At 46.0% G+C, this 17,012-nt stretch overlaps 1 protein-coding gene and 2 non-coding genes across 3 annotated transcripts; all 3 read right to left on the reverse strand.

Moving 5' to 3' along the window:
* Window positions 1-833: 833 nt before the first annotated feature.
* On the reverse strand, window positions 834-1,790 carry LOC113883397 (olfactory receptor 1F1-like). Its single transcript, XM_027527068.1, has one exon. It carries the CDS (start codon window positions 1,788-1,790, stop codon window positions 834-836), a length of 957 nt encoding a protein of 318 aa, XP_027382869.1.
* An 11,280-nt stretch (window positions 1,791-13,070) lies between these two features.
* TRNAK-CUU lies at window positions 13,071-13,143 on the reverse strand. Its single transcript has one exon. It is a non-coding gene; the product is annotated as a tRNA-Lys (tRNA).
* Window positions 13,144-14,544: 1,401 nt separating this feature from the next.
* Window positions 14,545-14,617, reverse strand: TRNAR-CCU. The gene has a single exon. It is a non-coding gene; the product is annotated as a tRNA-Arg (tRNA).
* Between the last annotated feature and the right edge of the window lie 2,395 nt (window positions 14,618-17,012).

The raw sequence follows: 17,012 nt of genomic DNA on the forward strand, positions 1-17,012 counted from the left end.
GTTGCTAGCCAGGGAGGAAAGCAAGGGGCAAATGTTGATTTGGATTCCTAGTACCAAAAATTGCCCGGATGACCCCGCCCCCTAAGATCAGACAGCCAATCAGGATGCTCACAGGGGGTTTCCGCATTCTGCGCCGCTTCGCCTCTCCAAGATCTGAACCGAAAGTCCACCTGAGCCCCTGAGTCTCACCTGAAATATTACTATCGACTTTAGTCCTCATATTTCACTCGGTTGTTTCTTTATCTGCGTCTCATAACCACTCTTGTGAGCGTTTTTGTGACCCAGTCTTTATGACTCACCATGACAGAGAGCACATAAGATGATGGAGACCAGTGATTCGTCATCCTGACTGCACAATAGAATCGCGAGATTCTAAAACCTCAGTGTTAAGGCCCCACATCCAGAGATTCTGATCTATTTGGTCTGTGCTGGGACCTGGACATCAGTGGGTGGGCCGTAACTTCCAGGTGACTTTAATATTCAAAAATACGTGGAACCTGTATCTTTCTAAACATACCACTTAAAAAATTGGATGTGGTTGTAAAATAATTCAAAAGTTAGTCATTAAAAAAAAAAAAAAAAAAAACCCGTCTCTTTACTTGGTAGATGCAGCAGGGTTATAGATGAATTAGGTCCACAAATAAATAATGATTGTCTTCTACATGCCCCTCAGTTCAGTTCAGTCGCTCAGTCGTGTCCGACTCTTTGCAACCCCATGAATTGCAGCACGCCAGGCCTCCCTGTCCATCAACGTTTCCTTCCAGATTGCCCTTGGCAAAACGGCTCAACAGCTACTTAGTTACTAAGAAAATAAATCTGCATGGGGAGGAGGCTCAGTTTTGATTCTCTCCTGAGACAGAAAACATTTTCCTGCCAACCACTTTTCCAAGAGCCCTTTTCAAGTTTCTGTTCCTCAGGCTGTAGATGAAAGGATTCAGCGTGGGGGTCACCACCGTGTACATCACAGTAGCTACAGTGTCCTTCTCCGACGAGTGGGAGGACAAAGGGTTGAAATACACAGCAATGATGGTGCCATAGAAGAGGGAAACCACAGCCAGGTGGGAGCCACAGGTGGAGAAGGCTTTCCATCTCCCCTTTGTGGATGGGATCCTCAGGACAGCACAGGTGATGCGGACATATGAAGCCAGGATGCAAACGAACGGGGTGATCATGATCAGGGCACCCTCAGTCAGAATCACCACCTCATTGAGGTGTGTGTCAGAGCAGGAGAGTTTGAGGAGGGGGGTCACATCACAGAAGAAGTGGGGGATGGCATTGTCTGCACAGAAGGAGAGTCGAGCCATCAGCAGGGTGTGCAACAGGACATTCAAGTTGGCAATGATCCACGACCCAGTGACCAGCAGGACACAGAGCTGGGGGGTCATCTTCGCTGAATAGTGTAAGGGGTGGCATACAGCCACAAAGCGGTCATAGGCCATCACAGCCAGGAGGAAATTGTCCATGTCCACGAACATGAAAACAAAGTACATCTGCGTGAGACACCCAGAGAAAGAGATGGTCTGTCTCCCGAGTATGTGGTTGGCCAGCACTTTGGGGACAGTGGTGGAGGAGAAGCAGATGTCCACGAAAGACAGGTTGCAGAGGAAGAAGTACATGGGGATGTGCAGGCGAGAGTCCATGCTGATGGCTAGGAGGATGAGCAGGTTTCCCAGGACTGTGGCCAGGTACATGGTCAGGAAGAGCAGGAAGAGGAGCTGCTGCTGCTGGGGCTGCCTGGAGAGCCCCAGGAGGAGGAACTCAGAGACTCTCGACTGGTTCGCCTCTCCCATGTGGCTGGGAGCCTAGACCCAAAAGCAGACAGCAGCAGGAAAAATTCAAAAGTCTGGAAATGATGGTCAAAATGGGGCAATTAAGAAGAATGCAAGGAAAAAGGCAGTGGTATTAAAACCTTGCTGAGGCATTAGCACTTTTCTCCAGGTATGTTTTGTGCCTCTTCTATTAGCAAAATTAGGGCTGTTTCCCTATGCTCGTGCTGTACCTCTAGAAGGACACCGAGAAAATGTGACAGTGGTTTTGTCCATAATTTTTGTGTATGTTTAAACTTTCTACCATAATCATGTATTTTTTAATGTAAGTATCAGAAACACTACAGATACAGGAATATTAATAGAGACTTTATTATTTATGATGAGTACTGGATAACACAAGTGTAAAAGGTTGACATAGAGACTGACATGTAGTAAGCATATACCCTGAAACAGAGTACTGATGTCATTGATATTAATATCATTAGTGATGTTGCCTTAGAGAATATTTTTTAGTTCCCTTACCTCTAATCTGTAGCTGTTACACATTCCTAGCACACCTGCTCTGAGGATGATATAATGATCAATCAAAAACTGCTACTAATGATAGTATCGCTGCTACTTCTTCCTGGGCTCAAATTTCTGGAGCAATTTACAGAGCTCTGAGTCAGCCTTTTTGGCTATGTGTGCTGAGCTCCCTAACTCAAATTCCTAAAATTAAAATGGAAACAACCCAGAGGATTGGCAGAAACTCAGTCCATTTGTTTTCCTCACAGTTCAGAGTCTCATAAACAGATAAAACATACTGGCTATGCCCGAGCAAGAACTGCAGATGAGCTCAGAACTGTTTCTACAAAGTCACTAAAGGAAGATGTAATGAGGAGTGCCCCCTTAAGGCTTTACACCTTGCTGCTGCTGCTGCTGCTAAGTCGCTTCAGTCTTGTCTGACTCTGTGTGACCCCATAGACAGCAGCCCACCAATAAATAAATTTACATAAATAAATAAATAAATGATTGATGAAGTCCCACCCATCTGACTCTTACCCAGGAAGAATGTAGTCTTCACGGTCCCCAGAATTCCCATGTTTGCTTCTCTTTTCTAGACCTGGCAAGAGATTTTTTTTCTGAAGGAGAGGGACTCATCTTTGGGTTTTTAGGCTGAGTCTGCATGAACAAGGGGATGGGGTGCACAGACACAGCCCTTTGTGCAAGAAGGATGTTTGGGTATCACATGGTCAGCTCTTTACAGGAGACTAGATGGCCACTAGGGCCATATGCCCTGAGGGCCTCATTAGAGACAAGCAGATAGTCACTGTCTCCTCTCCTCTGTGGGCTTTTTTTGGATCCAACACTGGTAATAAAGACCTGTCATCAGAGTTATATAATTGCTGCTTCAGGACTTGGCAACACTGGAAATGATGTAATCTTGGGGATCGTCAGCATCCGCAACCCTTCTGCTAGAGAAAACTCCCAATTCTATATTTTATCCCCCACCTAGCCTTGCTGGGAAATACACATGAAGCTGGATAAGGGTTAAACTTTGGATAACCTAGATCAGTACTGAATTCCAGACCCACATCATCGGTTGTATGACTTTGAGAAAGCTATCGATCTTTAGAGAATTACAAATTTTCACTCTCTGTAGAAAGGAGAAATAATAATCACCTTGTAGAATTGTGAGATTAAATGAGGTAATTTATGTTAAACATCCATGACCTCTAACTTCATCAATGCACTAGGCTAGGACCATGACCACTAGGTGAAGGTTAAAGGTATTTGTGATGTTTATACCCTTTGTTTTCTTCTTAATCACCTGTGTTTTGGATAAATAACATTTGGAAATAGTGTCACATATTTATCTTCATATGTCAATAGTTATTTTTACAATGGGTCAGTGGAAAAATCTTTCATTCTATATTTTAATTTGGGGGTAAATGAGGTAGAAATAGGAAACATTGCTGAATTCATTTATAAATTGGTAGAACATGGATGTTAATGAGGAACAGAGAATTCCTGAGTCCAATACATAGTGTTGTATTTGTGCTGAGGGCAAGATCTGGCTTTAAGATGCCCAATAAAGCCTTTAATCTTATGCATTGCAATTTACTTCCCTGAGTTCATAGTATTAAAGGGTTACTCATAAAAACCATACACCTGGGTCATAAGTGACTGTTGAATTCCTTTAGAAAAAGAAAAAAAAAAAAAAGGTCCTTTAGACATCAGAGTGTTTCTGCTTCCCTGGTGGCTCAGAGGTAAAGCATCTGCCCGCAATGTTGGAGACCTGGGTTCAATCCCTGGGTCAGGAAAACCCCCTGGAGAAGGAAATGGCAAGCAACTCTGGTACTCTTGCCTGGAAAATCCCATGGACAGAGAAGCCTGGTAGGCTACAGTCCATGGGGTCGCAAAGAGTCGGACACGACTGAGCGACTTCACTTTCACTTTCTAGCTAGTCATCCACTACTTGGGTTATTGATCATCAATATATTTCCTATGCTAACTAGGGCATTTTAATAAACATCTTTAACCTGCTCCCAGTAACTCAAAGGGTTTCCCAGGTGGCGCTGGTGGTAAAGAACGCACCTGCCAATATAGCAGACAAATGTGGGTTCAATCCATGGGTTGGGAGGATGCCCTGGAGGAGGCATGGCAACCCACTCCAGTATTCTTGCCTGGGGACTCCCATGGACAGAGGAGCCTGGCGGGCTGCTAACCATGTGGTTGCAAAGAGTCGGACATGGCTGAAGTGACCCAGCACGCATGCAGTAACTCAAAATAAGAATCTCAGGACTGTAATGAGCCTTCACATCTCCATCAGATACATGCTATGACATCAAGTTCTCTACATTCCATCTCCAAAAATAGGCCAATGTCCCCACATATGAAATTGATTATCAAAGATCTGGGGAGGGGGAGGAGAATGGTGACTGGATTATCTGCTTAAGGAGAAATAGACTCTATTTGTTGATGTAACTGCAAAGCCCAAAGTTCTTCTTGCAAAGCCTGTGTGTTTCAGACAGGGCTAGATTCAGGGGCCCAAATAATGACATCAGGACCTGTATTTCTCTATCCTCTACTCTGTTTGCTTCTGTTTGTCTTCACTCTGCAGACTCTTTCCATGTGGCAAGAAGGTAGCCATCAGTACGTCCAAACTCACATCTTCCCAGACTAACCATAGAAGGGCGCTTCTATCAGTTTATTGGCATTGTTGTTAGGCAAGATTATGATCAATCCTTCTTGAATCATATGCCCAGATCAGAATTAACCATGCCTGGTGGGAAAGTGGGGTATTCTGGTCAACATGTGTCATAAACCCAGGCCATTCCATACCGGAATTCAGTGATGGAAATTTATCACCAGGACTAAATGGAGGAAAGGAGTAGTCTCACAAATATATCCAGAAGAAAAGAGAAAGGAAAGAAATGGGAAGGAATGCTATGGAACACATATATATATATATATGTTCCGTATATATGTACACAGAACACAAACATATATGTTTTATATATATATATAAACAAAATATATAAATATCAGTTACTATTGTCACACGAGTGTATGTTCCTCAGTTCTTTGTCTCATCACAACAAAGATTTGGAGCGACGGACATTAAAGCCCTTGGCGAGTCACAGCTCTTGGGTCTTGGACAAACCGTGTTATAGCTCTTAAGCAAATCAGTGTTACAGCTCTATTTTATTTAGAAGATAACAGGAGAATCCATCCTCGAAGCGTGAGGGCATGCCAACCCAAAGACTCGAAGAGAAGAGAGTGGAGGAGCGTGCAGGGGAGGGGGAGAGAGAGAAAGAGAGAGAGAGAGAGAAAGAGCGCAGCCCGCAGGAGAGAAAGAGAGCAAACGCTTTGGCTCCTCCTTTTATCTGCTTTTTCCTCCACCTGGGCCTGCCCTATGTAAATTGGGCTTAGCCAGGAGTGCCGTTTGTTCTACCTGAAGTCTTCACTCTGGTCCTCGGACCTTCCTTTGACCTTCCTTTGTTCTATTTTCTCCGGCTTTTCCCTTCCTTGCCTTTTAGCCACCGCCAATTTGGACTCCTTTTCCCTATTCTACCTACGTAACACTATGATCCACTAGAGTCACTCCATCAACTGACCTGAGTTAAGCAAAGGATTGGAGAAGGAATATTCAAGACACAAGAATAAATTAGTAAGCGATTTTAAAAGTTAGAGTGAACTAAAAAAAACAAAAACCATAATTAATGACAATCCAGTAGCATTCAGCATACCTAGCACCCAGATCTTGGTTTCTAAATACCATTCTCTACTAAAAGGAAACAGGATTCCTTACAGAAAGGGCTGTTTCCAGGTGTGGGCAGAAAAAAAGTAAGGTGAGTGAGTCTAGAACATTATGTGTGTGCCAAAAAATAAGGAAAGGCTCAAAGTCCAATGTGGATGTATATGAACTGCAAATGACTTTCAAATGGATCACCGTATCCATATATGATGCTTAATGTACTATTTTATTTTGTCCTGCCGTGAGGCTTGTGGGGTCTTAATTCCCAGGCCAGAGATTCAACCCACACTCTGGGCAGTGAGAGCATGCAATCCTAAACCACTGGATTGCTGGGGAATTCCCTGTTCTATTCTTTCAACTTTCAATTTTCTTCAGGGTTGAAAATTTTCAAATTGAAGATTTGTGATAAACAGAGATTTTTGAAAATAAACAAAGATGCTAGTTTGAAAGGGCTCTCCCACTGGTTGAATCTGGAATAATTTAAGCATCAAAGAGAATAATAGGGAATTCCCTGGATGGCCAGTGTTTAGGACTCTGGGCTTTCACTGTGGAGGGGGCAGTTTTCCACCCCTGGTGTGAGAACTAAGATCCCACAAGCTGCATAGTGCAGCCAAACAAAACAAAACAAAAACCTATAAGTGATTATAAACTACTTCTTTTATTTATTTATATATCTCTGGCTGTGCTGGGTCTTTATTGCTGTGCAGGCTTTTCTCCAGTGTTGCCTGTGCAAGGGCCTCTCATTGTGATGGATTTAGAGCTCAGTAGCTGTGGTTCCCAGGCTTAGTTGCTCTTCTGCGTTTTGGATCCTCCCAGCCCAGTGATCAAACCCTTGTCTCCTGCATTGGCAGGCGTATTCTTTACCACAGAGTCCTACCAAGTGTTGGGGCCAGCGCAACAACGAACCGACCTGAGGGAGCATTTCCGCAGAAGAATAAGGAAACATAAGACTCAGAAATAAGGTGGGGATCAGGAGGCTGATGCCGCTCGCAGGCAAAAGCCCAGATCCTAATCCTTGCATGCCTTTTATTGCTAACATCTACTTCCTTGTAGGAAGTCAAGAAACACCTGAAGTAACAGGCAAATTTGGCCTTGGAATACAGAATGAAGCAGGGCAAAGACTAATAGAGTTTTCCCAAGAAAATGCACTGGTCATAACAAACACCCTCTTCCAACAACACAAGAGAAGACTCTATACATGGACATCACCAGATGGTCAACACCGAAATCAGATTGATTATATTCTTTGCAGCCAACAATGGAGAAGCTCTATACAGTCAGCAAAAACAGACCAGGAGCTGACTGTGGCTCAGACCATGAACTCCTTATTGCCAAATTCAGACCTAAATTGAAGAAAGTAGGGGAAACCACTAGACTATTCAGGTATGACCTAAATCAAATCCCTTATGATTATACAGTGGAAGTGAGAAATAGATTTAAGGGCCTAGATCTAATAGATAGAGTGCCTGATGAACTATGGAATGAGGTTCGTGACATTGTACAGGAGATAGGGATCAAGACCATCCCCATGGAAAAGAAATGCAAAAAAGCAAAATGGCTGTCTGGGGAGGCCTTACAAATAGCTGTGAAAAGAAAAGAAGAGAAAAGCAAAGGAGAAAAGGAAAGATATGAACATCTGGATGCAGAGTTCCAAAGAATAGCAAGAAGAGATAAGAAAGCCTTCTTCAGGGATCAATGCAAAGAAATAGAGGAAAACAACAGAATGGGAAAGACTAGAGATCTCTTCAAGAAAATTAGAGATATCAAGGGAACATTTCATGCAAAGATGGGCTCGATAAAGGACAGAAATGGTATGGACCTAACAGAAGCAGAAGATATTAAGAAGAGATGGCAAGAATACACAGAAGAACTGTACAAAAAAGATCTTCATGACCCAGATAATCACGATGGTGTGATCACTGACCTAGAGCCAGACATCCTGGAATGTGAAGTCAAGTGGGCCTTAGAAAGCATCACTATGAACAAAGCTAGTGGAGGTGATGGAATTCCAGTTGAGCTATTTCAAATCCTGAAAGATGATGCTGTGAAAGTGCTGCACTCAATATGCCAGCAAATGTGGAAAACTCAGCAGTGGCCACAGGACTGGAAAAGGTCAGTTTTCATTCCAATCCCAAAGAAAGGCAATGCCAAAGAATGCTCAAACTACCACACAATTGCGCTCATCTCACACACTAGTAAAGTAATGCTCAAAATTCTCCAAGCCAGGCTTCAGCAGTACTTGAACTGTGAACTTCCTGATGTTCAAGCCGGTTTTAGAAAAGGCAGAGGAACCAGAGATCAAATTGCCAACATCTGCTGGATCATGTAAAAAGCAAGAGAGTTCCAGAAAAACATCTATTTCTGCTTTATTGACTATGCCAAAGCCTTTGACTGTGTGGGTCACAATAAACTGTAGAAAATTCTGAAAGAGATGGGAATACCAGACCACCTGATCTGCCTCTTTAGAAATCTGTATGCAGGTCAGGAAGCAACAGTTAGAACTGGACATGGAACAACAGACTGGTTCCAAATAGGAAAAGGAGTACGTCAAGGCTGTATATTGTCACCTTGTTTATTTAACTTATATGCAGAGTACATCATGAGAAATGCTGGACTGGAAGAAACACAAGCTGGAATCAAGATTTCTGGGAGAAATATCAATAACCTCAGATATGCAGATGACACCACCCTTATGGCAGAAAGTGAAGAGGAACTAAAAAGCCTCTTGATGAAAGTGAAAGTGGAGAGTGGAAAAGTTGGCTTAAAGCTCAATATTCAGAAAACGAAGATCATGGCATCCGGTCCCATCACTTCATGGGAAATAGATGGGGAAACAGTGGAAACAGTGTCAGACTTTATTTTTCTGGGCTCCAAAATCACTGCAGATGGTGACTGCAGCCATGAAATTAAAAGATGCTTACTCCTTGGAAGGAAAGTTATGACCAACCTGGATAGCATATTCAAAAGCAGAGACATTACTTTGCCAACAAAGGTCCATCTAGTCAAGGCTATGGTTTTTCCTGTGGTCATGTATGGATATGAGAGTTGGACTGTGAAGAAGGCTGAGCACCGAAGAATTGATGCTTTTGAACTGTGGTGTTGGAGAAGACTCTCGAGAGTCCCTTGGACTGCAAGGAGATCCAACCAGTCCATTCTAAAGGAGATCAGCCCTGGGATTTCTTTGGAAGGAATGATGCAGCTGAAACTCCAGTACTTTGGCCACCTCATACGAAGAGCTGACTCATTGGAAAAGACTCTGATGCTGGGAGGGATTGGGGGCAGGAGGAGAAGGGGACGACAGAGGATGAGATGGCTGGATGGCATCACTGACTCGATGGACATGAGTCTGAGTGAACTCCGGGAGTTGGTGATGGACAGGGAGGCCTGGAGTGCTGTGATTCATGGGGTCGCAAAGAGTCGGACGTGATTGAGTGACTGATCTGATCTGACTTCCTTGTACGTGCTCTAGATATCTGTTTTTTTACAATCTCAGATCAGGGATAAAGAAATATAATGCACAGTCCTCAATGTCAAACCTTCAGGCCTTTCATGACTCTGTTTAGCCCCACAGCTAGTGACAACCTTTCTCAGCAACTCCCTCAAGACTCTGGTTATGAGAACCTTCACTAATGGCATTCCATCAGTCATATCTGTACTTCAACATCTTGTTTTCAAGATGTTTTTCCATGATATACTTTTTACTGCTCCCAGCCCTTTGCCTGGGGGTGATGAGAAAGTCATTCTTATTTTTCAAAGAAGCCCTGTTAATTATAGTACAGGCCTGTGCATAGCATATTCCCTACACCAAGGAAGTCCTATAAGTGATTATAAAATATTAAATATGTCAAAATTTGTGAATCAGTATTAACGCTATTTTTAAAAGAGAAAATTTAAGGTAATTTGCCATAAACAAGTTTAAGTGTTAGTCGTTAAGGTCTGTCCGACTCTGTGCGACCCCAGGGACTGTAGCCCCCCAGACTCCTCTGTCCATGGGATTTTTCAGGCAAGAACACCGGAGTGGGTTGCCATGCCCTCCTTCAGGGGATCTTCCCCACCCAGGGATCAAACCGGATCTCCTGAATAACTGAAGGTGAAAATGAACAATTAAAGGAATGAACTTAGCATTTACTCTTTTTCTTCTTCCTTCTCCCTCTCCCTCTCCCCTCCCTCTTTCTCCGCTTCTTTAGGAGAGTCGGCGACAACGTCGTTGCTTCGGGGAAGGAAGTCGTCCAAGGGCTATGGGTGAGGCAGGTCCGCTTCTTCTCCACCATCACAGGCTGCGGGCTGCGCAGGACGGCGCGCGCTCTGCGGATGGCGGCCGCGCGCAACTCCGGCGGCTGCGGTGGATGGCCCGGGCGGTCGTGGGGCTGGTGGTCCGCACGTATAAAGGGGCCTGCTTTCGCGGGCCGGAACTCCGCTCCATCACCACCTGACCCCTCTGCAGTCAGCAGCGGCTCCGCACTCGCAGTCTTGGGATGAATGAGCCCGTCTTAACTGAAGGCGTTGCGGGCCTTCGGCCTATTGGGTTCGGTGCTGAGTCTGCTTATTCCTCCTGACCTAGAGGCTGGAGGTTCCACACGCCCATCCCTTGCTTATGAGCCTACAGGGCGGCAGCTCCTCTCCTTGCGACGGACGGACACGGGAAAAAGCGAAAAGTTCGTTATATAGACTATGCCAGTTAAGAAGTACAGAAAACTGATGCTGATGGCAGGCAGGAAAATATACCACTTAAGACCTGCTTTTATGAAGTCTTCTGCTAGTAGTGAGGCTCTGATGTCACCATGAAGGGATTTAGTGCTTTTCTAGATATAAGGAGATGCAAGGATTGAGATCATAACGTGAAAGTGAAAGTCGCTCAGTCATATCCGACTCTTTGCGACCCCATCAACTATACAGTCCATGGAATTCTCTAGGCCAGGATACTGGAGTGGGTAGCCATTCCCTTCGCTTGGGCATCTTCCCAACCCAGGGATCAACCCAGGTCTCCCACATTGCAGGCAGACGCTTTACCCTCCGAGCCACCAATGGCAATCCACTCCAGTACTCTTGCCTAGAAAATCCCACGGAGGGAGGAGCCTGGTATCCATGGGATCGCAAAGAGTCGGACACGACTGAGCAACTTCACTTTCACTTTTACGTCACTTTTATGAAGTCACTACCACCAATCCTCTTTACCAGCAAAACAACAGTTACCAAGTTACCAGAAAACGTTAGTAATACCTCCAACTCCACTGCAACACCATAGGATTTGTTGAAGCCTTTGCTTTCCAACTCCACCAGCAAGAAATCTGGCTCCTGCTAGTCTCAATATAGTAATGTATTTGTGAAGTCCTCTTGTTGCTGTTGTTGTTCAGTCACTAGCTCTTTTTGGACTCTTTGCGACCCCATGGACTGCAGCACACCAGGCTTCCCTGTCCTTCACTATCTCCCAGAGTTTGCTCAAACGTATGTCCATTGAGTCGGTGATGCCATCTAACCATCTCATCCTCTGTTGTCCCCTTCTCCTGCCATCAATCTTTCCCAGCATCAAGGTCTTTTCCAATGAGTCAGCCACTTCAGGTGGCCAAAGTACTGGAGCTTCAGCTTCAGTATCTGTCCTTCCAATCAATATTCAGAGTTGATTTTCTTTAGGATTGACTGGTTTGATCTCCTTGTAGTATAAGGGACTCTCCAGCACCACAGTTCAAAAACATCAATTCTTTGGCACTCAGCCTTCTTTATGGTCCAACTGTCACATCCAAACATGAGTACTGGAAGAACCATAGCTTTGACTGTACAGCAAAGTCCAGCAACTTTGCCTTGCCAACAAAGTCCCCTGTACACAGCCTATTTCCTGACCTTACCAGGCTGCCTTCTGAGTTGGCTGTCTCAGGATGAAATGACCCTGCCATCTGGCCCTTGTCAAGTTAGCCCTCCTGTCAGATTCCACATGTGAACTGTTTGTACCAGTATGTATGCCCTTGGTTCTCTAGACAAATGACTCCAACCAGAAACAACTTTGCCTCCCAGAGGACTTTGGACAGTGTGTGGAGACATTGTTGGTTGTCACAAGGAGGCTACTGACATCTAGAGGCCAAGGATATTGCTAAACATTCTGCCATGCACAGGCAACCCCCCTTCCCCCCACCCCCGACAGAACCATCTGATTCAAAATTTCGAAAGTACTGAGGTTGAGACTATAATGCATCTCATTGATAATTTGTATATTATTATGTGGGAAATTATAATAACTTAGTTATGGCTCAGCAGGTAAAGAATCTGCCTGCAGTGCCAGAGACAAGCAGACATGGGTTCAGTCCCTCGGTGGGGAAGATCCCCTGGAGGAGGAAAATAGCAGCCCACTCCAGTTATTCTTGCCTGGAAAATCCCATGGACAGAGGAGCCTGGTGGGCTACAGTCCAAGGGGTCGCAAACAGCTGGACATGACTGGGCGACTAAGCACAGATAAGATAAAATATATTATTTTATTGACTTCATTTTTAAGAATTTAATGAGGCTACTAGAAAAAAATTTTCTAAAATATTTATTTATTTGGCTGCACCAGGTCTAGTAGAGGCATGCGGTGTCTTTAGTTGAGGCATGTGGGATCTAGTGCCCAACTGGGCCCCTTGCGTTGTGAGCATAGAGTCTTAGCCCCTGGACCATGAAAAGTGAAAGTGAAGTCGCTCAGTCGTGTCTGACTCTTAGCAACCCCATGGACTGCAGCCTACCAGGCTCCCCTGTCCCTGGGATTTTCCAGGCAAGAGGACTGGAGTGGGTTGCCATTGCCTTCTGCATGAGGGAAGCCCCTACTAGAAAATTGTTCGTTACAAGTGTGACATTTGCTGCTTCCAGGATTCCCTCAGGAGGCATTATATCTGGCTGTCTTTTTTTATTCTGTTTTCTTTTTTGTAATTGTTTTCTTGGTTGCCCTTTTTAAAAATTGATATAGTACTATAGATACCATCTTTCTAAGTCTTGCTAAATTTAAGAACTTTCATTCAAAGACACCTTTTGGTATGTATTTAAGAGAATCCTGGCTTTCGTGCCTTCCCCTGCAAAAAGGAAAAAAAGAATCTGTACGCCCAACGTGGGGCTCGAACCCACGACCCTGAGATTAAGAGTCTCATGCTCTACCGACTGAGCTAGCCGGGCTCACGGGGAGTCTACACTCTTCAGGAGAAAGTGTGTACCTACTACCTGACAAGACCCTGAAGATGAGGTGGGACCACCACCAACAGCTGCTGCGGGAGGATAAGAGTCCGGTCGGAGCAGGGACTCCTTGGGCTGGGAGCCAGCGAAACCCACCGAACTGGGCTGCACCGCCTGGCGGGGAGCATGCATTTTCCCATAAGCTCTGGACCCCAAACGTGTCCCAACATACTAGAGGTCACTCGCCTAATAGAGTCATCCATTCACTCAAGTGTTGATTGAATGCTTAATGTATGCCAAGCACTGAGGATACCGCAGTTGACAAATTAGATTTTTAAGAAAGAGGAAGAAAGGGGGCCAGACTCCAGATCAAAGGAAATTGCTGCTGTTCATTTGTGTTTCCTTCTTCACCAGACTCGACGCCTGCAGTTTTTTAACACAACAGGCAAGCAGGAAGTGCGGTAGGAGTCTTTTAAGGGGCGATTCTCTCTTCCCTGTTAGGAAACTTGCCCTGCCCTCTTCAGTTATTAAAAGAAGAAAGAAAGAGAAAAGAAAATAGATGTTTCTGAGGACATGGGGCGCTTTCTCCTGGCCTGTGATTATAAAAAGTCACAAAAGTAGCTATACTGAAATAACAGAAGTCCAGGCAGAAAATCACCCACAGTCTTAACCCAGATCAAGTCAACGTTATCATTGCCCCCCTTACTTTCAATTCTCCCCTAAGTACCCCTTCAGTTCTTACACCCACATTTCAAAGGGGCAAGCTCTGCTGTCCACATTTTCTGTTTAGTTTTTGATCTGTGTATTTCTGCATTTTGCTAGAGCTTCTTTTTTTCTCCCCTTCCTTCCTGGGTCCTTCCACACCTGATTCCTTTCTGTACAGTCATGCAGGGACAGCTGCAGCTTAGGAGTTACTGTTTGTTATGTAAGAAATGCATCAAGCACGCCTTTCAGAGCAAGAACTTCCAAGTCGACTGGGATAGACTGAACATTCTTTTCTGAGGTTGAACAGTATTTATGAAGGAAAGTATATTCCATCTGTCTCCCACAGATGGCCATTCCCATCTCCCTTTTATTTATTATTTACCAAACTCTGCTGCAATAAAAACATCCTTGTACTTACATCAGTCATTTTATCTCTGAGACAGATTCAAAGAATTGGAATTAGAGGATCAAAGAATAGACTGCTTTGCAAAATTCGAACGAAACCACACATATTCCCACATTAAGATGTATGTGTAACCACATATTTTTTTCCCATTTAGATGTACGGGAACGCCGTCTTTGTCCTTCCTTGTTAGAGATTGTGGGGAATCTTTATATCTTAAGATCTATTATGATCTATTTATCTAATGATCCAAAATGCAACTCTCCATTTAAGGAAAGACAGGCCATCTTCCATACTACCCCAGGTGGGACTCGAACCCACAATCCCTGGCTTAGGAGGCCAGTGCCTTATCCATTAGGCCACTGGGGCTGCTGCCAAGACTGTTCCCAAGAACTTGGGAAGAAGGAATAACTAGTGGCCAGTAGTTAGAAAGTAATTCAGGAATTGGTTTGGGTGCTTATTAGAAACCTGGTTGAGTCCTTACAAGGTCCCAGTCTCTGTTCAAATCGCCAAGGAACAGAGTCCTGAGTGAAACAGACAATCGCGACTCGCGACAGAGCTCCTGTGCGCGCCGCGCCCTCGCCGCCCGCCGCGCCCTCCTCTCCCTGCATTCCCGCGGCTCCTCCAGCGCTCCCCGGAGTCCGGTTTGTCGGCTTCCTCCAGCGGGAGTCTCAGGCTCCGGAACGCCCTGGGTTGTCCTGCGGATGACAGATGCAGCGAGCAGTGAGGGTCCCTGGCTGCATCAGTCCGCGGCGCGTTGGGCAGGACCACCCTGCGGCGTGTGTGATAAACGTTCAGTCCTCCGGGGACGCGGCTGGACAGAAGACCCGGGTGAGCGCAGGGCTGGAAGAAGGCGTGCGGGGCCAACACCGCGAGCAGGGGAGGCGACCCCTCCGCGCCCGCAGAGGCTCAGCCGCAGGCGGCAGTCAGAATTTCCCCCAAAGCCTCCTGCGTTGGGCATCGTCACCCAGGGCTTGGCAACGTCCGGGAGACCGCCCGCCCGCAGAATACTCCCCGCCCGACCTCGCTTTTCCAGGCCAAACCACACCCTTGGAGCTGCCCAAAGCCGAAGTCCGCGGGATTGGGACACACCCCCTGCAATTTCCCTCGCCACCCACCTTTCTTTCTTCACTGAAGTTCATAATTAATCCGAAGGGTAAAAAGTCAGCAGAATCCAGAGCCGCTCAAGATCCGACCCCCACCCCCACCCTACCGCATCCCCTCAGGAGAGCTCCCGGGACCTCAATTTCTCCTCTCGTCACCCCCTATCCCGATTTCATCCTTTGTCACTCGAGCAACAAGATTATCCATGCGCAGTCCAGATTCCAATCTCCTTCAATCTCCTCCAATAAGTCCTTTATGACTAAAAAAAAAAAAAAAAACAAAAATCCAGGACAGAATCAGAGGACAAACTTTGATTCAGTTGCCGCGGCTTCTAATCTCCTTTGTCCTGTTGGTCCTGGCAGTCTGGCCACCCGCCGGGATGAAGCGGCGGGCTAGGAGTGGGGGCGCTGGAGCCACCGGCCCGGGGACTGGGGAGAAACCAGCATGGGAACAACACGGCGGACGCTGAGAGGAAACAGGATGCTGTAGACGTGGGTCCCTTGTGCCTCGGGTGCACTTCGTCCCACGGGTGCGCGCGGTCTCCGCACAGGCTCGCCTTTTAAAGCGATTGTATTTTATTTAGTAAAAGGGGCCGGGAGGAGGAGACGCCGGGGAACACGCATTGCAGAAGCAGCTGGCGGCGTTGTGGCGGGACGAGTGTGTTCCTGTTCATACTCGTCTTTGGGGGTCACAGATTCCAGGGGGGACCCAAGAGCAGATCCTGGGCTCTGCCTCGGTCTCCCGGAGCCTAAGGCGGTCACGTTTGCCGAGATTGGCAGGTGTCCCTGGTCCCACGGCAACTTCGGGCCGCCATCATCTCTCTGGTTTGCCACATCCGTTTAAATTGGGCCCGGAATTTCTTGACTTTTCCAAAAGCAAGCTCTTCACTGCCTTGAGGTTTGTTTGTTTTTTATATCCAACATTTTCAGTTGTTTTTAGAAAGAGGGTTGGTCCCCAAAACCCATTTGTGTTACTGGAAACCTCGACTCTGCCAGGGTGTTTTTCTTTATAACTTCTTTAAAACTGTTTATAGTTTTTTAACCAATAAGTTAAAGTGTTTTTGTTTGTTTTTTAACAAATTTGTAGAGAGATGGTTCCCCCACTCCCTCCAGGAAATCAAATCCAATAGTCGAATCAGCCTTGGAGTTCTGCAGCAGACTCTGGAAAAAGAGGAGATTTGGCCTGAGGGATGGCCCTGCTCTCAGTCAGTGGTGACCCAGACCTACAGGGTGACTGACCCTGGCATGTGGTTGCCCCTGGAAGTGGGGAGTCTTTGCGCTTTACTGAAAGCAGCTCTCCAGATTTGGAGCTCCTTAAGGGTCAAATTCAAACTCCACCTGGACCCCCAGCCGCCAAAAATGGGGCCCAACACAGCCTGAGGTTCAGAGCCGGGGACAGGACCCCTATCCTGACAGCATGGGCCCCAGGTCTTGATGCCCAACCCTGGCTCCCGGAACCCTTCCCTGACCTGGGGCTGTGAAGCCAGGGCAGACCTGGGAGTGCCCAGGTGAGGGGCGACAGTAGACAGAGAGAAGGAGGAAGAGAAGTGAATCAAGAAAGAGGAGGAAGGCCTTGGGTGCCGGAATCAGGCCCGATACATTACTGGACACTTAGCAGGAATGTTTGAGTCTCAGTGGAGTAATTAATTGCTGGACTCGAA

This window comes from Bos indicus x Bos taurus, chromosome 25, assembly GCF_003369695.1.
Source record: "Bos indicus x Bos taurus breed Angus x Brahman F1 hybrid chromosome 25, Bos_hybrid_MaternalHap_v2.0, whole genome shotgun sequence".
Lineage (NCBI taxonomy): Eukaryota > Metazoa > Chordata > Mammalia > Artiodactyla > Bovidae > Bos > Bos indicus x Bos taurus.

Coding starts and splice junctions, on each gene's coding strand:
- LOC113883397 (XM_027527068.1), bottom strand. CDS start 1,790: ATGGGAGAGGCGAACCAGTCGAGAGTCTCTGAGTTCCTCCTCCTGGGG.